This window comes from Lolium perenne, chromosome 3 (genome assembly GCF_019359855.2).
Source record: "Lolium perenne isolate Kyuss_39 chromosome 3, Kyuss_2.0, whole genome shotgun sequence".
Lineage (NCBI taxonomy): Eukaryota > Viridiplantae > Streptophyta > Magnoliopsida > Poales > Poaceae > Lolium > Lolium perenne.
Genome location: NC_067246.2, coordinates 189740468 through 189762836, shown reverse-complemented (window position 1 = coordinate 189762836; position 22369 = coordinate 189740468). Strand labels below are relative to the sequence as shown.

General features: G+C 48.8%; 2 protein-coding genes across 2 annotated transcripts; both read right to left on the bottom strand.

Moving 5' to 3' along the window:
• Positions 1-3442: 3442 nt before the first annotated feature.
• LOC127338463 (agamous-like MADS-box protein AGL29) lies at positions 3443-4158 on the bottom strand. Its single transcript, XM_051364563.2, has one exon. It carries the CDS (start codon positions 4091-4093, stop codon positions 3506-3508), a length of 588 nt encoding a protein of 195 aa, XP_051220523.1. The 5' UTR covers positions 4094-4158; the 3' UTR covers positions 3443-3505.
• Positions 4159-11779: 7621 nt separating this feature from the next.
• Positions 11780-12483, bottom strand: LOC127338462 (agamous-like MADS-box protein AGL62). Its single transcript, XM_051364562.2, has one exon. The coding sequence runs from the start codon at positions 12404-12406 to the stop codon at positions 11780-11782; it is 627 nt and encodes a 208-aa protein (XP_051220522.1). The 5' UTR covers positions 12407-12483.
• Between the last annotated feature and the right edge of the window lie 9886 nt (positions 12484-22369).

Sequence of the window (22369 nt, the reverse complement as noted above, 5' to 3'; positions counted from 1 at the left end):
GATTGTTATTATCAGTGAAAAAAATAGCCATAGGAGTAAGAAAATGTTGGTTAAGCAAGTGGTGCAAGTTTATGTTACAGAAACAAGATCATGATGGGAGGCTGGGAGCACTCAGCAAAACAAAACAAAAACGTTGACTAACGGGGGAATGATCCCTCCCTTGGCTATACGTTGTTAGGTAGGATGAGACTCTTCCCGCGGATGGACGCGGATGAATGATGACCCGGTTTATTCGCTCCTCCTGCGAAATTACCGCGGATGGGAATTCGAACCCGGGTGAGATGGCTGTGCACTCGCTTGCCTTGCCACTGATCTAGAACTCAGTTCTCAATCTGGCAAAACAGAAATGGCATGCCGGTTCAGCAAAACAGAGATGGCATGCCGGTTCAGCAATCTGGCAATCCATCACAGCTTGGCATCAAAAGTTGGAGTAGCACGGGACAGGTTCAATATCACGATATCGTCAACATCTACTATCTATACTGTATTTGTTTATATATCTAGTACCGAATGTGCTAGCGACGATGATAGCAATTGCTCTAGGCACCTTGAGTCGAAATGGATCACGAGCGCAAGCGATGAAAGCAATTACTGTAGGCACTTTGCGTCGAAGTGGATCATGATGGAGATGGCGAGGAAGTGGGCGATCCTCAGCTTCAGCGCCTCCGGCCTGCCGACGAACCCCGGCGCCAGCCCCGGAGCGAAGCCGTCGCGGACGTCGCGCATGAGGTCCTGGCCACAGCAGCCCGATCTCGCGCGCCTCCTTGTCGATGTCACGCGGCGCGCTGACGATGGCGGAGTTGCAGTGCGTGCGCAGCGCGTCGAGGAGGGCCTGCTCGGGCGCCACGGGAACGGGATCGGTGACGCGGAGGCGGGCCACCAGGCGGTCGAGGTCGCCGTCCACGTCCCGCAGGGAGTCGACCTCGGCGCTCAGCTCCCGAAGCATCTCCACGCCGGCAACTTCCTGGGCTTCCTCGGCCTCGGCGGGTTCGAGCCAGGCGAACCAGACGAGCCATTCGGGTGCGTCCCCCAGGTAGATGTCGATGGTAAGCCCCTCCTCTCCGCCGGCGTACTTCCTCTTCGTCGATCGAGACGATGAGGCGGTCGGGGTCCATGGCGTTGGTCTGAAGGAGGAGGAAGGGAGGAGAGGAGGAGGTGTTGGCCAACTTTCTCGCGGGCTGCAAAAGTTTAGTCGCGCGCTGTGCCGAAATTCCCTCTACCGGAGGCGCCCGCAGCGGAAGCGCTATTTTACAGCGCTAGGAACACATTTTAATAGAACATAGTCTAAATATAATATCTAAAGAACATTAAAAATATAACTAAAATAGATAAAAACGATTAGTCTACTCGTTGTTGAAGGTTGTCTCAGTCCAGACGTCGTCCCAGCGAGGATCATCGTCGGCCCAAGTCATATTCGGGTTGTCGAGCTTGAACTCGGCGCCTGTCGGACCTATGCTGCGCCTTGAGGTCGGCGAAGAAGGCCTCCGTGTTGTTGATGTCGCTGCGGGACTCCGCCCTCCACTGGCGCATCAGCTCCTCGTCGCGCTCGGCGATGGCGATCCGGCGCTGCACCTGACGGTTTCGGCGACGGTCCTGCTCGTTGATGAGGCACGGTACGGGCGCTAGGAACTCCGCCTCCTCCAGCGACTCGACGTCTTGGAAGTTGAGGTCGCGCCGTGGCCGCCGGAATCGCCACGCGGCCGCGTCGTAAGCGCGTGTCGCCAGCTCCGGCGTGTTGTAGGTGCCGAGGGTGAGGCGGAAGCCGCCGCCGCCGGCGCCGCGAAGCTCTGCGTAGAACGTCCCGTTCGGACGCGCTCGGACACCGTGGAAACCGGACGAGCCGCTGCGGCGCGGCGGCATCCCGGCGACGAAGGAGCGGAGGCGGCGGCGACGAAGGAGAGCGGCAGCGACACGTGGCGCAGGGAAGCAGCGGGGCGTGGCGAGGTGAAGCGGCAGGTGGAACTTTCCGTGGTGGTTTGTTGCGCGCGCACATGGCGCTTTATAGCGCGCGCGAAGCGACGCGGCAACTTTGGCGCTCGAATACCGTAATAGCACGCGCGGGAAAAGATTCTTTTCACATGCCGGTTTGATGAGTTCGCTGGGGACACGCGGAAGGGTTCACACGCGACAAAAAATGGTTAAAACGCGATGGCGCGCTGTTTCGCTTCTCTGTTGGAGATGCTGTGAGAAGCCAACGGCGGTTGTGCGAAGCGAGACGACGGGATTCAAACTTTTCTGATGTGCACCATTGGATCGGACGGATGGGGAGCGGCAGAAGTAGAACCAATTTGGTCACTAGCAAAACTTTGCCAGTGCAGGGTAAAACAACTGCGCTGGAATAGCACAAATTAAGCAGTACAATTAGCATCCCTAGTAAAAAGTACAGTACAAATAACGAGTAGAACTGGTAGCAAGGAGTAATTGGATTTGCAAGGGATTAAAAACAGATAAACTTTTGTTAAAGCGGAAACCGTACTGAGTTTCAGTAGCAGATCAACTCTTCCCAACTGCTACTTACTAACAAGAAGATAAACTCGATCCTCTCAAAAAAGAAGAAGAACTCGTGCTAACATAGATATAGTGGTAGTAACAACGCACAAACTGATCTAGTACCCCGTGGTCTCTCCTCTCAGCCGCCGCCCTAACCCTAGCCGCCTCCAGTTCATCCTCCTCCATAGATTGGTTCCCCCTCCTCCGGTCGGCTTCGCTGGCGTCAGGAGGAGTGGGGAACCCGATCTATGCGTGGAGTTTTGAATAAAAGTATTGTTTTCATTAGATTATGTTAGGATTTTGGTAGCCGCCTTCTTGTTGGTTTTCCCTCAATGGAGATGGCATCGTATGCAATAAGTGATCTTCGGCCTTTCGTTCGGCGACGAGATCTTCTTCCCGGCGTCAATGGTGGTGTTGAACAATCACAATTTTCTAGGTATGGGTCTTCGGATCTTGCTTCGCCAGATCGATTTTGGATCTTTTGTCGTTGTTGCCGCGAGGAGGATTATCCTCGCAGGTTTTGTCCCGGCTGCTACGTCCTCGACAATGGTGATTCGTACTCTCGGCTCTTCATCGACGACGACAAAGCTAGTTGGTTATTATTCCCTGATATACTGGTGTTGGTACTCTTGCCGATGTTGTATGACTGCTTTAATGGTTGCGTGCGTGCACGCAGTCTTGGCATTGCGGCTCAAAAAATTATGGGAGAACTTTCGTCGGTATCTACAGGTCTATGGTTCGTTATGTATCTTTGGCTGCCTTCACAAGAGTACAAGATTGTGTTCTGGAAGAAGAAAGAAATTGAAGACCTCGAAGATTTGTTACTATCTTTTAGACTTTATTTTGTAATCATTGGAGTTAGTTCATGTATCTCTACCATGTACTATTTGTTACTATGAATATATGTGGTATTGATTGTCAAAAAAAACAACGCACAAACTGACGCGGTGAATCGAAACACCACAACCACTAGCAGAAGGGAGCTAACACTGACGGCATAGATTAAGCAAGCAGATCAAGCCAAATAATTAGAAGCGGCATCCCCGGCGTAAGCGACGACTGCCGTGGCGGCGGGTGGCGGGCCGGAGGGCAGCTTGTCGGCGTGGCGGCGCAGGTTGTCCCTGAGTCGCTCGAGCGACCTGGCGAACACCGGCAGCTCCGCCGCCCCGAGCGCATCGACGTCCGCCTCCCACCAGAACCTCTTCTCACCCTGCGCCTCGATCACCTTGTACCCGATCAAGTTCATCCGCTCGATCTCTGACGCTAACTGCTTCGCGGTCGCCTCTTTCGCCTGGCACATCTTCTCCAGCGCCTCACGGTCGTCATCCTCATCGACGCCGGCGTCGTTAGCGGCAGCAGGAAGGGGCACGTAGCGGCGCAGGACGGCGTCTACGGAAGGGCTGCCTAGGGCGAACACATTGCCGGCCTCGGAGAAGACGATGACGGCGAGGTCGGCGCCGCAGAGGAGGGCGAGCTCGGAGCACTTCTTGAAGAGCCCGGACCGGCGCTTGGAGAAGGTGACCTGGCGTCTGTTCTTGTCCACCCTGAGGGCCATCTCGATGCGGTGCCGGCCCGTGCTCGGCGTGCCGCGCGGATGCACCATCGCCGCGATCGATCCAAAGCGGTCGGGTGAAGAAATCTGGTGGCGGCGACGGTGTTGCAGGTTGGTTCACGGTTGCTCTGGTGTTGCTTCCTCTGCGTTGTGCCTCAACCTGATGCGTGTAGCAGGTAGTATAAGTAGAAGAAGACTTACCAAAAATTGGCGCGCGCGAGACGAGGGCGAAGAGGATTGGATTTGCGTATTTCCTACTTTCCTAGTAAAACCGTGCGTCGCAAGTCTGCGTGCTCGATTTTGAATCCGATTGAACGCGGTTTGCCCTTTTCAAATACTTCTACGGAAGGAAAATCCGTGCGATTTCGAATCCGATTGGACGCGTATCTTTGGTATGCGCGGTCAGAACGCGCAAATAGTTACCCATTTTTGGTAGGGAGAATTGGGTAAAGTTCTTTCGATTTTATCAAGTCTCATTTTTCTTTTATGAAGGCTCATTTTCCTTTTGATTTTTTGTCACAAAGGCGGGGTGCGGTGCCATCGCTGATGAATCAAAGCCACCCCTCCGTGCTTCCCTCGTCCCTCTCGCCCCGCTTGCTCACATCCACATAGTGCACGCCGTCTGCCACCGGATGTTCCTCACCGACAAGTACCATGCCCTCCTCCCCTTGCACTCCTCCACCGCCTCCACCAAATACCACCGCAAGGTTGCCCCGACTGTAGGTCAAAAGCCGCCGTCTCCCATTACGAGGTTGCACGCCCCAAAGACTGGAACAAAAGCATTTTCGTTTTTCTGAAATAATATCTCCAAATAGCGGACGAAGCCTAACAACCATTGGCGGAGCGTCTTGGAGGCCATCCTGGGCTCCGGCCCAGTCTTCTCAAAGTGAATTTCTTTTACTACTGCATATGACCCAAGCCTGTCCGTCCATCCGGCCAGGACTAGGACCGACTGATTGACTCGTCTTCGTCTATGTATCGCCCCATTATACGCCGTTCTCATCTCTCTCGTTGCAGTTCTCCCGTTTCCCCAAATCTCCTCTTCTAGATCTTGCTTATTCTCTCAAATTCCCTTCTCCTAGCTGGATTTTCTCTATTTTTTCTTGTCTGTGTCAAAGCCAGCTCAAACATGGAGCTCAAATTTCATCTCGTAGTTACATTTTCCCCTCAAATCTCCAGCTCCTAGCTGGGTGCTCTCTATTTCTTCTCGTCCGTGCCAAAACCAGCCTAAAAAAATAAACTGCACCTCAAATTTTCATCTTGTAGTTACATTTTCCCCTCAAATCTCCATTTTCTAGCTGGCTGCTCTATGTTAATTTGGTTACATTTTTTTTGCAAGAATTGCATGTATTTTTTTTTGACTTTACAAGCAACTGGCCCTCCCTTCATTTTGTGCCACGCTCTGCGACTGCTAACAACCAAACACTTTGAAACCACCTTGTAAATACATTACGAAGACCAATGGGCTGGTAGTCTTTGCGCTCAATCGCATTATCAATCTTTTGGATCAACACATTGGCATATCATTTGTGCCTTCTGGCATAAAACCGACAGTGAAAAAAATGTTCCACCTCCTTGATGACATTACTTCTCATGAGGTCCTCATTAGGTAAAAGTGGGCAGGAAAACCGGGGCTTTGATAGGGCCTATGAGTTTAGAAAAGAGCATCCAATATTTTTTAGTCATTGGAATTCTTACATAAACCTTCATCCATCATTTTTGTGATTTGTTCCGGGATAAATGAGGTAATGAGCATGCAACCGGGGAATGATCTCAGACAACCATACGTTGCATATCTGTTGGCACTAGTTGAACCACACCATCAGAATCACGGAGCTTGAAGATTTTATTTCTACGGCACACCGAACCGCTTTTTTGATGGAAGAACTTTATATCCATGCCACCATCCCTCAACCAATTGATTTGGGAGCCCTGCAACCATAACATCTCCTCCTTCTATAAGAGTTCATTCATCAAATCAGTCAAAGCTCGAATTTCAGAACAAGATGCATCCGATTCTTGTAAGTTATGTGGTTTGACACAAAGTTGGTGTAATTCGTGAGTAACATTACCAAACTTCCTAGGCCCCCATGTCTATAGCTTGTGCACCATCACATGTAGCCTAGACAAAACTGAACCAAGATCTCCAGGCCGTATCAATTATATCTCTTTCCTGAAAAATTTGGACCTCAAACAGAGACCCTAAAGAACAGGTCGCGATTACTTTTCGATTCTCAACATGTCGGACAGTGGTCCGAGCAGTGGTCACCAAGTGAACAACCGCAGAGTACGCATAAATGTCCCGCTGATGATTGTCAGCCAATGCTTGGAGTAGCCGGGCACGTACATTGCGCTTACTAGCCCTGTTATTATCACACGTGAGGGGCAGGCCAGTGAAACCTAGATCATTAGCTCGCCAAGCTGCGAGCAAGCACGGAATGCCACCATCTGTGACTCCAAGCTTAGACACGCTAAATATATTGCCAAAGTGCTTCTCTAACTCTAAGGTCCCTGAGACAAACCATGTAAATGGTGATGAAGCTCTAAGTGCCAAGATCATGGGAAAACGTCGACAACATGGACCACATCCGATGAAGATTTTCAACATACGGTTCACTGTAAATAAAGGGTACGTGAAATAACAGTTCACCCATGCCTAGTCATACACGTGCATCAGTACATCTTGGACTAGAATCTCTGATGCCAATATGGATACTTTTATGCAAAAAAAAGATCTAGTCCTCGTCGCATACCTTTACAATCAACCCCATAGAAACCCCTAAGTTTTAGATGGTTGCGGAGACGACGTACTCGGTCACTCCTCTAGTGGATTTCGCATCAAAAGACTAGTTAGCAAATTTGTGTTCTAAGATGAACAACAAGCTCTCGACCCGTGGTGGCGTTCCCTATACCTTGATAGTTCCAACTTAGAAAACTCATTGACTCTAGCGGTCACCCTCGAGGGGTGCCATCGATACTAAATCACATAAGCTAATATACCATCTTCCCTTTTATATCTCCTCTTGGCAGCCGCATCTTTAAGATTATTCACTACCTCTTCAAGGGCCATAGCCCCATCAACTACCATTGTCGAGTTGGTTAATTATGGCCAGCGTTCCTGGGTTCGGACTTGCAAGTCTCCAAATTCTAACCTCTTTTTTGCTATGTTTTGAGGCTCCAACATGCCAAGGGCTTGAGTCCATGTCAGCTAGATCCTTATCTAGGTTCTGATTAACGGCCATATCTTTCCTCTCTGAGTGCAGGCGGCAATCAATGAAACCACCCCTTCCTCTTCCCCGGTTACCGCAAAAAAACCACCGCCAGCACGAGCCAACACCATAAACAGAAGAGCGAGCTCTGACCACCTCCTAAATAACCTCCACTACAACACGACAGGCGGGCCCTAGCAAAAAAGCCGCTAGGGACTAATGTGTCGAGGAAAGTGCAGACCCATCCTTTTTTTCGCGTGGAGTATACCCATCCGCCACACTCTCTCGTACACATCACTAAGATTGAAACGTCTCGGTAAATTAATAGACGACAAATTATTTAGTGTCGTGCAAAGATACGGTGCGACACATTACTTTTGTCGCATTTTATGCATTATCAGTGGCTGAAAAAGTTAATCGCAACTAGTGCCGACGAATCGGTTTCACCTTTCCATTCAGATTGCACTTCCCAGTCATTAAGATGGATAATTATATTTCATTACAGCAAAATTACACATTACACTTTAATCGCTAATCAAAGTATCTAACAATTGTACTCGATTTCTATCTGTTTTTAGATCTAATCATGCTAAAAAATAGAGAGTAGGATCTTGAGCCCTCTCTATTAATCACACCTAACTCAAAAGGGAAGAAAATTAATTAAAGGCACTATCCTAATTTCTCCCTAATTCTTGAGTGCCTCTCTATTCTGCAAGTCATTCATCGAATCATTCACCACGCGGCTGACCATGGCGTCATGGATCTGTATAGGCATCACCGAGTGCCTGACGACATCTGGGTGGATCCGAAACCATATGGAGATTGATTAGAGAGATGAATACATAACTCTATCTGCAGATTGAATGACGAACAAACCTTCTGCGCGGGATTGCCAGTGTTTGTCTACGACTCCGACACCATCTCCTTCGCTTGCCAAAGAAAGAAGATGTTGGGCAGTGTGGCTAGAAGGGAGTGGTGTTCTAGTGTTGGAGTGGAGAGAGTGTGATCCGAGAGATGAGTGTAGTACAAGATCATGGGTGACTAGTAAGTGAAACAAGGTTTCTTGTATTATATAGAAAACGGGAGTGTCAAATGGACGTTAGGATTTCTTTTATGGGCCACAAAATTAGCGACCAAGTTGGTACAAAGGGCCTGAAACATGAGTGATTAGTGGGGGATACAATTTGTTTTATGGGGCCATATAAGAAGTGGGACAAGTTTGTTAACTAAAAGTAATAACATAAATATAATCTCTCTGTATGGTTTTGACTAACAAAATACCTATATTACGAATGAATACTACCTCCATCCCAAAGCGTAAGGCTTATATTATTTTTAGAAAGTCAAATAATATTAAGTTTGACTAAGTTTTTACCAAAAATCATTAACATGCAAAATACAATACTAATATCATTAAATAGATAATGAAATATATTTTTGTATGGTATCGACAAAATATTATATTTGTTGATAGATTGTTCTAAAAGTTTGATCAAACTTTAATTGGTTTGATTTTTGAAAAAAAATATAAGCCGTAAACTTTGGGATGCAGGTATTAATACATAGAGATAGTCCATCCAGCTTAAACCAAACCAGCTCTAAAGATTGGGACATGCTAAGGGTGTGTTTGGCAGGTTGGGTCATGTCAACACGTCTTTCCCACCTTAGACATGTTGACCTCAGCTATGCTGAGTTGAGATTTTTTTGCCTTATTTGGTAGCCTGTATTTGATGAGAGTTGTTGAGTTGAGATGTTGTTTGGTGGCGTATGACTTGAGATGATGCTGAGCTTAAAGTTTTACACAAAGGATCCTAACCAGAAAAATAAAAAAGCAAGCGGGTCCTTAGTTCATCCAGCCACCGCATTGCTTCGTCCATGGTGGCGTGTGCAGGCGGCGCGTGGAGGTGGCCATGGAGGCGCGTGGAGGTGGTGCGTTTTGGCGGCCGCAGGGGTGCTTCGTGGCAGCTCGTACCGGCGGCACTTGGCGACAAGGAGGCCAGCCGACGGTCGCGAGCGCCTTGGGAATAGAGGGAGTGCGGGGGAAGTTCCCCTCTCGAGCCGTGCGGGGCAGTGACCCCCAGACGTGTGGAATTTGTCGAGCGGACTCAGCTTGGTCAAGTGGATAAGCTCGATTTGATCTTCTCTATTGTGCAGGGCTGAGAGCCCTTTTCCGTATGAGGTGGGCACTGCTCAGATGGAAACCCGACCTACCAAACACCTAAATTCTCAAAAATCTCGGTTCAGATGGGAAATTCTCGGTTGGGCCGGTCTATCAAACATGCCCTAAGGAAAACATCGTGAATTGCTATTATTGAAGGAGCATATCTTGTTTGGCATCACTCCTTACTTCCTTCACCATCTCCTCCTCGTCGGACAAATCCCTCCCTTCTTTGACGAGGGCTTGCTCCCACGTTATGACCATCCTGTAGTTCCTTCGAGTGTGGTTGATCCCTCCATACCAAGTAAGGGCACTGAGGTGTTTCGTAGTTGCAACCATATCATTTGTGGCCTGTCTGCGAGGTATCTACTGCACAAGCATTTTCTAACTTGTCCTTAATGCAAATGATGCCTTTTTAGTCTGGATCATAGGTCAGGTTGATCAAGAAATCACAGAAATAGCATCGGCTGGCTAAAAAGTTTTACAGGTACTTTTTGCTTATATCGTCTAAAAAAATCTGATAGGTAAGGGAGATTTTTTAAGTGCTCACATACCACCACAATTAGGATGAGAACCTCTCCCACAACCATTGGCATGAATCCACTCACCAAACATGAGAATTTTCTCATCATGCAACCTGTCAACACATTTTTTTAACACCGCGACCAATTAGCCTACAAGCAAACGTAGTTTTCATATTTGACACTTTAACAGCATATAGGTACCTTTTTTACATTCATAGAAATAGAAACGAAATGTGTGAGTGTCCTAAAGATGCCATGATTGATCTGAAGACGCACAAAATAACCATGAAAGGACCGTGCCGGTGTGATCTCAAACGATATCGCTTTCCCAATGTACCATTTGATCAACTTGGTAATGACCTCCTTCTTGCGATATGACTCCAATAATTTGGGACATAATCTCAAGATCGATAGAAGTCCAAAACACTATCATTTGAAGCAATGGTTATTGCACACTCGTGCAAAAACCAAGAGCCACGCTCAGTAAACTTCTCTCAATCACCTAGGCAGTACCATTGAATGACAAACCTATTGTCCTCAACGGGTTACTGCCCTCCTTCATAGAGTTCAAAGCATAATGTATCTGCTGAAAGAAAGCCTCAAGGCTAAAGTTTTTTTTTTTGACCAATTAACTCTTGCCACAGTTAGCATAGCTAGCCACCGTGTGCTCGCTACCAGATCAACTTCCTTCTCTTCTAGAACAAGATTGTACTCCAATCTCAAAGTTCTCAAACATTACATCTATGCCCCTGTCATGTTGTCATCATCGATCTGTGCTAGTCTCCTGGATGACCATAAGCGCGCCTTATCACCACAGCCGGCACCACGAGAAAACACTAACCGGACAAGAAGACCGAAATTGACCAGTATAGCTAGAGAGATCAACTCACGTGGGAGGGAATGTGGGAAGAAACTTGAGACTAGACCCGACTGTTTCTAAGCTCACCACCAAATAGCTGCCAAGCAACCATGAGTACTAAACCGACTCTGACGAGTAGGAGGTCGTGCCCGAGCCCGCGTCGGAGGAGGCCATGCTCTACCGACTCCTCACTAGCTCAGTGCGCACGACCACACATGAGAAGATGCACCACCAACATCTCGAGGTGTATGACACACACCAGCTCGAGGCGGGTCTCTTCGCCTCTGAGCATGCAACACAAAGCGAACCGCGCGGCGTGGTGCGTCGATGTCGTGCAACATGCATACATGGTAGACTCCTCCTTTGATGAGGATGAGTAAGGTGTCAATGCCTCTGCATCTCAGCACGTAGATAAGTGTTGCCGATGCCGCGTCTTTTGTTGAGCGCCGCCGCCTTTTGGTCACTGGTGAAGTACCACCGATGCCTTCACGTTATCTCAGGGTTAGATCTAGGTCATGCTTATCTAGGTCTAGATGATACTAAATTACTGTTAACGATGAACTTGATGTCTGCAAATTATGTTGATGATGAACTATGTTGTGAAAAACTCCCACGACCGCACGTACTGGAACCCAAACCGAGATATCCAAATTTGGATAATCGGGATCTGCTAGAGTTGCTCCTATGTGTTTTCCACAAACAGTTGTGATGTGGTGCTGACTAGAAAGCGGTAGAACGAATTAGGCCAATTTCGCTGGAAAAGAAAATATTAATAAGCAGTATAATTAGCAAGTGAAAGGAGTAATACTAGGATTGAGGGATTTCACCCCTTCGGTAACAATCGTACAGGGTGCCGTAGCAGATAAATTCTTTTCTTACTGTAAACATCAGATAAGCTCGTGCTAACAAAGTACAGTATCAAGGCACCATAATCATTGGTAAAAAGAAGCTAACACTAACGCCATAAATTAAGCAAGCAGATCAAGCCTAGTAAGCCAAATAATAAGAAGCGGCATCCCCGGCGGGAGCGACGGCTGCCATGGCAGGTGCTTGTGCTGGTACAAGCGCGGCGGCGGGCCGCGGCAGCTTGTCGGCGTGGCGGCGCACGTTGTTCCTGAGTCGCTCGAGCGACCTGGCGAACTCCGGCAGCTCCGCCTGCCCGAGCGCCTCCACGTCCGCCTCCCACCAGAACCTCCTCTCACCCTGCGCCTCGATCACCTTGTACCCGATCAAGTTCATCCGCTCGATCTCTGACGCTAACTGCTTCGCGGTCGCCTCTTTCGCCTGGCACATCTTCTCCAGCGCCTCACGGTCGTCATCCTCATCGACACCGGCGTCGTCAGCGGCAGCAGGGACAGGGGCGCCGGCGGGGAGGGGCACATAGCGGCGCAGGACGGCGTCAACGGAGGGGCTGCCGAGGGCGAACACGTTGCCGGCCTCGGAGAAGACGATGACGGCGAGGTCGGCGCCGCAGAGGAGGGCGAGCTCGGAGCACTTCTTGAAGAGCCCGGAGCGGCGCTTGGAGAAGGTGACCTGGCGGCTGTTCTTGTCCACCCTGAGGGCCATCTCGATGCGGTGCCGCCCCGTGCTCGGCGTGCCGCGTGGATGCACCATCGTCGCGATCGATCGAAAGGGATCAAGGGGAGAAAATCTGGCGGTGTTGCAGGTTGGTTCGCGGGTGCTCTGGTAGTCTGGTGTTGCTTCCTCTGCGTTGTGCCTCAACCTGATGCGTGTAGGAGTAGAAGGTAGTACAAGTAGAAGAAGACACTGGTGGAAAAAAGGGCTTTGGTCGCGGTTGGCAACTGCCATTAGTCGCGGTGGCGCAACCGCGACCAAAGCTGCGCGACTAAAGGCCCCCCCCTTTAGTCGCGGTTCCTTACGAACCGCGACTAAAGGCCCGTCCACGTGGGCCGCAGGCGAGCGCCAGGGCGGAGGACCTTTAGTCGCGGTTCTTCTGGCCAGCCGCGACTAAAGGCCTCCGCAGGGTTTAGGGTTTTAGCCCCCCTCCCCCTAAATCTGGTTTCTTTTTAATTTGTATTATTTTATTTCTTTTGGGTTTTAATTCTGAAGGAGTTTCACATATTTAGGCCAACCGCGACTAAAGGCCTCCGCAGGGTTTAGGGTTTTAGCCCCCCTCCCCCTAAATCTTGTTTCTTTTTAATTTGTATTATTTTATTTCTTTTGGGTTTTAATTTTGAAGGAGTTTCACATATTCTACGGTACTGTATACATACATGCATATGAATGTACAATTTCAAACAAATTTGAAATTAGAACCAAAAAGAATTCAAGAGGAATATACAATATATATTCAATATCGGATGACCATATACAATATATATTCAATATCGGATGACCATATACAATTTTGAACAAGTTAGTTACAAATTCTGGTGCATATAAAGTTCTACGTCATCGTAATAGTGTTCTCCTTTAGGATCGATGACTTCCCTCGCCAACCATCCAGCTAGTTCCTCTTGAAGTGGTCGGAAGCGAGCTTCTGGACTAAGCGTCTTCCGGAGGTTATTCCTCAGGATGTTGTTCTCACACGTCTGGTCCCGCTCATTGCAGTATCTCCGGATCCTCTCACAAACATAGTATCCACATAGGTTGGTCCCCGGTGGCTGAGTATCCCCGATCGTCCGCACCGCCATTTTAAAATGTAGCTCTTTTTTGAAATCACCGACCTTGGTATCTACGAACCGTCTCCAAACCCTACGAGGCAAAGAAAATTAAATAAACAAGAGAGTTATTAATTAGTTACTTGATATTAGGAAATGATGAACGAAATAGGCCGATCGATATAGAGCGCAAATGAATGAAAATAATTACTTTTGCATCATTTTTCTCATGTCGCCCCAAAGCGCCGGATCCATATTCAGAGAGTCGTGGACGAGAACCGAGGAGGTCTGAACTTTAATTACCATAAGAATCCAGTGGAACCTGCGGACACGATACATGCACGATCATGCATAACTCATCGATTAGCCACATACCATGCATGGAGTAAACAAAAGAGAATGTGCTCAAGACAGAAACACTCACCCAAAATGGTAAGGAAATAGAATATCACTTTTCTTGCTGTTTTCTAATAAACCGCCACAGGTCATCCTCCACGTCGGCGGGGTGGTGTTCTAACACATGTGAATTAACGATGTGTGGGTCAATGAACCCAACATCATGGATGTTCCTTATTCGCATTTCCCGCTTCTTCATTCTCGCATAATAGCGTACACAACAAGATAGTTAGGACAGTGCAGGCAATGAACGAGATGGGGTAGAAATTAATAAATCACTTACGTAACGTAGCAACCGATGATAGATTTGTCGAGGTCGCGCAGATTGAACAGCTGGAACAATTCACTCAGAGGAATTTGTACCCGGTAATGTTTGAAGTGATGCTCATATCTAACTTCCGCATAGATATAGTCTTTGGCGTTTTTATGTTTTATGTAACCCTTGTACCAATTTAGCAGACCTAGCATTTGTCGAGGTAGATCCCCTTCTGCGCAGGCTCGACGAGAGGGCCATTCTTCACATATGTAAATACTACGTCCTTCATTGGCGCCTCATCAAGGCCTAGCGATTGCACGTAGAGTGATACCTAACTCGGCCGCTTGTTCTCTGGCACTCGTTACAGTCAATCCATGTGCTGCCGCAGCTGCTATGATATCGGGGGCATCCGGATCGGCGGCTTGCACTATGAGCGGGGCGATCGATTGTTTACTTTGTTCCCCGAGCTGGGCAACTTCTTTCCCCCTTTCTAATTTTGACTCGGCCTCGTCCTTCACGGCTTTCTTCTCCGCCAACTCTTTCCTGTTCTTGAACGCGAGTGCTTGCCTACGAAGTTCACGTAAATAGTCGTCAAGAAGAGTCTTGGCGTCTTTGGAAGGTGTTTTCAAAAATGACTTAGCCCACTTGCTTTTCCTTGTCGTAATATACGGCTTGGGCTCGCCCTCTATTTTCCTCTTGACGCTCGCCTTCCATTTCTCTAAATCAGCAGCCGCGCCCGCCTCGACTTCCTCGGCACTACTTTCCCAAGGCCTCGTGGGGAGAGGCTTCGATGATACCTCCGGTACCTTTGTTTTCTTAGGTACGTAAGGGTCCGGGTTAATAACCCAGGACTGCTTCGCTTCTTCGCCGGAGGTGGATTGGGGGGCGGTACCGGTGTCTGATCACCCGCCGGACGAGGACTGGGGGGCGGCGGCGTGGGCTGACGTGAATGAGGTGTATTAGGTGAAGCACCACCGCCACCGTCACCGCCACCGCCACCGTCACCGCCACCGCCACCGCCACCGTCACCGCCACCGCCACCACCACCACCGTACGGGGGTGGACTTGTTGGCGCCTCGCCGGAAACTTGATAAATTTCTTCTGCCATAGAATGAATCGGCGCTTGACATCTCCAAGTCTTTTCACCCCTTCAGGTGTAGCAATGTCAATGTCCAGGTTCTCAAACCCTTGGACTATCTCCTCCACCGTCACACGAGCATAGCCATCTTGAATGGGGTTGTTGTGGTGGAGTGCTCCAGGTGGTAAAGCACTGCCGATGGCTACCTTCATGGACATGTTCCCGATAGGATAATACGAGATGACATGCTTTCATCTCCTTTATATCGTCCACGGGGTAGCGAGGAGGCTCCGGTGCAGTAATTTCGACCACCAGAGGCTCCGGTGCAGTAATTTCTATCGTCGGTGCACCAGCCGGTGAGGCCTCCGTGGAAGCCACGCTGCTTCTTCTCTGCTGGCTTCCGAGATCCATTGGATGATCTTCGACATGCTGCGCCCGAGCTGCATCTCTTTCGGCGACTAGTACACTCACGGTTTTCTTCATCACATCCATTTCAGTTACCAACTTCGCCACAACATCTGCATCCCGATCCATCTTTCTCTTACGGCTTCTGTAACCGTACGGGTCATCGTTCCGGGAACCCTATTTTCCACGGAATGGGCCCCATGCCTCGTATACGTCCTCCGTGTTCAGGATTCCCGAGGGCTTTTGTCAGGGCGTCGTTCTCTCTGTTGAACCTGATCCTCCCCTCTTGAGCCTCCCTCATTGCCTCAATAAGCTTTTGGGTGGGTGTAATTATTTTGCCCTGATAAACACACTCCCCTGTCTCCGGGTTCAGCGATCCCCCATGCCCGTACCACCAGCTTTTGGCCCTTGGGTCCCATCCCTCCGTACCTGGACGGATTCCTCGCGCCCTCAGCTCGTTCTCCATCTTCTCCCACTTAGGCTGCCAAAAGCGATACCCTCCTGGCCCCATTTTATGATTGTACTCCTTCTTGGCCGCATTTTCCTTATTTTTTCTCGATAGTTCAAGGAACTGCTCCGATTTCTTTTGCTTCACAAATTCTGGCCAATCATGTTGCGGTTTCTCATATTGTCCTATGAAATCCGGAGTCTTGCCCTGGTTGACAAAGTCATGGGCTAGATTTTGCTTGTATTTCCGGAATGCGTTGGCCATCCTAGAAAGAGCGAACTGTTTGACTAGCTTGCGCCTCTCCTTGTTTTCCGCAATCTTGTTACCCTCCTCATCGTATTTGCGGTATTCCGGAGGTAGAACGAAATGTTCCATAAGCTTGTTGAAGCAATCTTTTTTTTCTCTCTTATCGACAAAAGTGAAACCAACACGTGCCTTCTTTGGCTCATTCCACTCCTGGCGGGTGATCGAGACGTTGTCTCTAACAACGGCTCCGCATTGGCTGACAAACTTGGTGGCGTTCTTGCTGGGCTCCAGCGGCCTGCCGGTTGCTTCATCGACAACATCGATGGTGCATGTTTCTCCTGCTTTCATCGTCTTGGTTGCGCCACGCTTTGACGACGTACTCGATTTTTTCGACGATCCGGCCGAGGGCTAAAATAAGAAAGAGAGTCGCGCGCGTTAGTACACACACATTTATTCAAATCAGACGCTCAATATGTACATATATATATATACCTCGGCGCCGGAGGTGGTTGCTACTTCCAACTGAAGATCGTCGTTTATCGACGTTTCTTCGGCACCATCTTGCTGACCATGCCCTTCATCTTCACCCTCAAGGTTCAGATAAGAAGAGATATCATCTTCTTCTTCTCCGGTCGGCACATATGGAATATCGCCTTTTATGATGCCGAACATATGGTCTTCAGCGTCCGGATCATAGTTGTCCAGAATCGGGTCAGCTCTATCGTCCGCCATATGTCAGTCCTGAAAACATGTAGTCAAAACAAATTAATTAAGTGAAGAAGGGGGGCGGTGGCGGTGGCGAAAGGGCGGTGGCAAAAGGAGGGGGCGAGGAAAGGGTGGGAGAGGGTGTCGCGGTATATGCGGGGTCGCGGTGGCGAAAGGGGGGCGGCGGAAGGTAGGCGCGCGGTGGCGGTGGCGAAAGGGGGGCGGCGGTGGCGGTGGCGCAACGCGGTGGCACAATAAAAAGTGTCTGACGCCACAGTCTAATTACATTTTACAATAAACCCCTTCTAAATTAATCAAAAGAAGCCCAGCACTATCTCTCCTCTCCCGGCGTGCAACCACTGCGCCTTCGTGATACTGGGCAACCGGCACCGCCTCTGCCGTTGCGGGAGAAGAATCCGGCGCGTCCGGCCTCGCGACCACCGGATCCAGCCCACCCAGCCTTGCCGCCGGCGGATCAAGCCTGGCCGACGCGGCGAGGGGATCTTGGTTGCGCGGCGCGACAGTGGGATCTCGACGGCTCGGCGCGGCGCGACAGTGGGATCTCGGCAGCGCGGGGAGCTCGGTGGCGCGGTGATGGGATCTCGGTGGCGAGGAGCAGAGCGAGTGGTCTGCGGGTGCGAATGGGCTGCGGGTTTCGTGCGCGTCAGGGTTTCATGTGCATTTGGGAGGGAGCGCGGGGTAAGGAAGAAAAAGGTTCGAGGGTTTTCCTGCAAAATTCCTCGTCCGACACTTTTTTCGGATCGGAGGGAGTACGTTTTCAAATTTTCAAGTTTACAAAATTTTAAGTCAATTTTGATTAACAAATTGTGAGTTCATATGAAAAAACAAAAAAAAAAAACAAAAAAGGGCCGGCCGGCCTTCTCCCTCACGCGCTCTCCTCTCGATCTCCCTCTCTCTGTAACGACGCGCGGCGCGGGCTAGGCGGCGCGCGGCGGTGCGGGCGGCGGGCGAGGCGCGACGTGACGCGACGAGGACACGGCAACGGCGGGCGACGTGCGGGCGCCGGTGCGGGCCGGCGGGCGAGGGCGGCGCGGGCGGCGCGGCCGCGGCGCGACGACGACGACGTACACGCGGGCGGCGCTTGCCGGCAGAGAGAGCACGTACGGGCAGCGCAGTTCGACGCGGGCGACGAGGATCGAGGGCGGCGGCGGAGGTGTTCGGCGGCGGCAGCCTGTCGGCAGCGGAGGAGACGCGGCGACGATCAGCGCGGCGGCAGGCCTTCGGCGTCTTCGAGAGAAACGGCGAAGAAGATGAAGTGTGGGCGGGCGGCGCGATATTTATACACAGAGGCCTTTAGTCGCGGTTGGGGTCCCCAACCGCGACTAAATACCCCTTTAGTCGCGGTTGGTGACCCCAACCGCGACTAAAGCCTTTTTGCCCCGCGGTTGAGGTTCCCGCGGAAAACGACCTTTAGTCGCGGTTGGCCTGGCCAACCGCGACTAAAGGCCTTTTTCGAAATTATTTCGTTTTCTAAATGTGAAAAATAAAACTAATTAAATTCAAAACTTTAAAAATACAAATAATATATCAAAAAATTCAGAAAAATAAAACTAATTAAATTCAAAACTTTAAAAATACAAATAATATATCAAAAAATTCAGAAAAATAAAACTAATTCATTTCAAAATATTAAAAATACAAATTATATATCAAAAAATTAAGAAAAATAAAACTAATTCATTTCAGAATCATAAAATACAAATAATATATCAAAAAATTTAGAAAAATAAAACTAATTCATTTCAAAATGTTAAAAATACAAATAATATATCAAAAAATTCAGAAAAATAGAACTAATTCAATTCAAAATGTTGAAAATACAAATAATATACCAAAAAAATCAGAAAAATAAAACTAATTCAATTCAAAATGTTAATAATACAAATAATATATCAAAAAATTCAGAAAAATAAAACTAATTCATTTCAAAATGTTAAAAATACATATAATATATCAAAAAATCAGAAAAATAAAACTAATTCAATTCAAAATTTTAAAAATACAAATAATATATCAAAAAAATCAGAAAAAAAAACTAATGCAATTCAAAATCTTAAAAATACAAATAATATATCAAAAAATTCAGAAAAATAAAACTAATTCAATTCAAAAATCTTAAAAATACAAATTATCAAAAATTCAATAAAATATAACTAATTCAATTCAAAAGTTCGTTGGCCCCCTCTTCCGCCTCTTTCCGCCGACCCCCTCTTCCCTCCTCGTCTTCCCGCCATTTCTTCCCTGTCTTCCCGCCTCTTTCTTCCCACCAATTGTTTCCCGCCAATTTCTTCCGGCCTCTTTCTTCCCGCCAATTTTTTCCCGCCAATTTCTTCCCGCCACTTTCTCCCCGCCTCTTTCTTCCCGCCTCCTGTCTTCCCGCTCCCATTTTTCCCGCCATTTGTCACTACATATAGGTAGCCCGGCTTGGCCAGCATCACATCTCTACAATCTCTCATCACTCTCTCATGGCTTCCACCGCACCCACTCTAACCTACCAGCAGGTGGAGGAGCTTTGCGCCTCGAACTACCCTTGCCCTCCGGGCTACCGCGTCCCTGCCGGCTGGAGCCTAAGCGCCGGCGGCGTGCCGGTCCCTCCCGTCCCTCAGGGTACTGCGCGCCGGGCGGCCATCACGAACCACTACTACCTCGACCTCACGCCGGAGCAGCGGATGAATCCCCGCTGGCATCCCGATAACCAGCATACTTGGGACGCCTTCTTCATCAATCGGCGTGAGAGGGCGCTCGCCAGGTATGAGGAGGACGGTCTGCCTCCTGGAAACTTCCACGAGGCCGGCCGTCGGCTATGGTGGTACGGCCGGACTCGGCAGAGCGTCATGGACTACATCACGGCCGGCGATATCCCCGCCCGCGCGCGCTACCCTCAGTTCGAGCCACGAGCGCCGCCCGACGACAGCGACGACAGCAGCGACGACGACGCCGGCAACTTAGAAGGCGACGACTACCAGTACAATGGCGGCGGCTATGAAGACTACGAGTATGCATATTATACGCCTAGGCAGGAGTATGACTAAATCACTCCAAATTTCAAGTATGTAGGAGTATGACTTAGTCACTCCAAATTTCCTGTATGCAGGAGTATGACTTAGTCACTCCAAATTTCATGTATGCGGAGTATGACTTAGTCACTCCAAATTTCATGTATCATCGGTGCTATCTCGAGTCAATTGAATCATTCGAAAATGGACACCAAACACATCACGGGTAATATAATTCACATGATTCATTCAACAAAGTTTGGTACAATAAATTATTACACATCATTTCTTCCCTTGTGTCCCTGCTTGCTTACGATTGTGCCGTATCCATGGAGCATCCTCATCATTTAACTTAATGCTTGGGTCGGTGTTCACTTTGAAGGGCGGAATTTCAGCAAACATATTATAATCTTCTGACATGTCTGTCTTGTCCTCCACTCCCACGATGTTTCTTTTCCCTGAAAGAACAATGTGGCGCTTTGGATCATCGAACGATGTACTGATCATTTTCTTATCTTTCCGTTTCCTCGGTTTGCTACTCATGTCCTTCACATAGAAAACCTGAGCGACATCTTTCGCTAGGACGAATGGTTCGTCAAGATAACCAAGATTGTTGAAATCCACCATTGTCATTCCGTATTGCTGGTCCACCTTTACCCCACCTCCTGTTAGCTTGAACCATTTGCACCGGAACAAAGGGACCCTAAAGGAGGGTCCATAGTCAAGTTCCCATATCTCCTCTATGTAACCATAATATGTGACCTTTTGCCCATTCTCGGTTGCTGCATCAAAGCGGACACCACTGTTTTGGTTGGTGCTCTTTTTATCTTGGGCGATCGTGTAAAATGTATTCCCATTTATCTCGTACCCTTGGAAAGTCGTTATAGTCGAAGATGGTGTCTTGGCCAACATGTACAGCTGATCTACAACCTTATTGTCACTCATTAAATGTTTTCTCAACCAACTGCCGAAAGTCTCCATGTGGGCCTTCCTAATCCAGGATTCAGGCTTCCCAGGGTTGTCCGAGCGTAAAATATTCTTGTGTTTCTCAAAGTACGGAGCAACCAAGCTGGAATTGGTCAGAACTGTGTGGTGTGCTTCGATCGAGAGAATGGCCGTCCATACATATCATTGATTTCCTTCCGATCGTGCCTTTTCCACTTAGTCTCCCCTCGTGCCGCGATTGAGGAAGACCAATCGGCTTAAGGTCGGGAACAAAGTCAACACAAAACTCAATTACCTCCTCATTTCCATAGCCCTTGGCGATGCTTCCTTCTGGCCTAGCACGGTTACGAACATATTTCTTTAATACTCCCATGAACCTCTCGAAGGGGAACATATTGTGTAGAAATACAGGACCGAGAATGGAAATCTCATCGACTAGGTGAACCAGGAGGTGCGTCATAATATTGAAGAAGGATGGCGGGAACACCAACTCGAAACTGACAAGACATTGGATCACATCGTTCTGTAACCGTGGTAGAACTTCTGGATTGATTACCTTCTGAGAGATTGCATTGAGGAATGCACATAGCTTCACAATGGCTACTCGAACATTTTCCGGCGAGCCCCTCAAAGCAATCGGAAGCAATTGCGTCATAATCACGTGGCGGTCGTGAGACTTCAGGTTTTGGAACTTTTTCTCCGCATTTTTTATTATTCCCTTTTTATTGGACGTGAATCCTGACGGGACCTTCATACTGCTCGGGCATTCAAAAAAGATGACCTTCTCTTCTTTGGTCGGAGCGTAGCCGGCACGACCTTGAAACCGTTCCGGATGCTGGTCATCGGGGTCTTTCAAACTTTGCTGGTCCCGCCGTGCTTCCTTTGTATCATTTGACTTCCCATACACGCCCAAGAAGCTTAGGATGTTCACGCAAATATTCTTCGTAACGTGCATCACGTCGATTGCGGAGCGGACTTCTAGGACTTTCCAATATTCTAGCTCCCGAATATAGATTTCTTCTTCCACATGGCTACGTGCCCGTCGGCTCCCTTCGGAACTGATTGTCCGCCTGGACCCTGTCCACTGATTACTTTCAAACCCTTGACCATAGCAAATACCTGAGCTGGTGTGTGTTCCGCAGGCTTCGGCCGGTGATCTGCCTTGCCGTTGTAATGCTTGCCTTTCTTTCTTACTGGATGACCTTTCGGAAGAAATCGACGATGCCCAAGGTACACGTTCTTCTTACAATTTGGCAAATGTACACTTTCAGTCTCATGTAAGCAGTGCGTGCATGCATTGTATCCCTTATTTGACAGTCCGAAAGGTTACTAAGAGCAGGCCAATCGTTGATGGTTACGAAAAGCAACGCTCGTAGGTCAAATTCCTCTTCTTTGTGCTCATCCCACACACGGACACCAGGTCTGCCCCACAGCTGTAAAAGTTCATCAACTAATGGCCT

What these genes read in the sequence shown, in the direction of transcription:
- LOC127338463 (XM_051364563.2), bottom strand. Translation starts at nt 4,093, where the DNA reads ATGGTGCATCCGCGCGGCACGCCGAGCACGGGCCGGCACCGCATCGAG.
- LOC127338462 (XM_051364562.2), bottom strand. Translation starts at nt 12,406, where the DNA reads ATGGTGCATCCACGCGGCACGCCGAGCACGGGGCGGCACCGCATCGAG.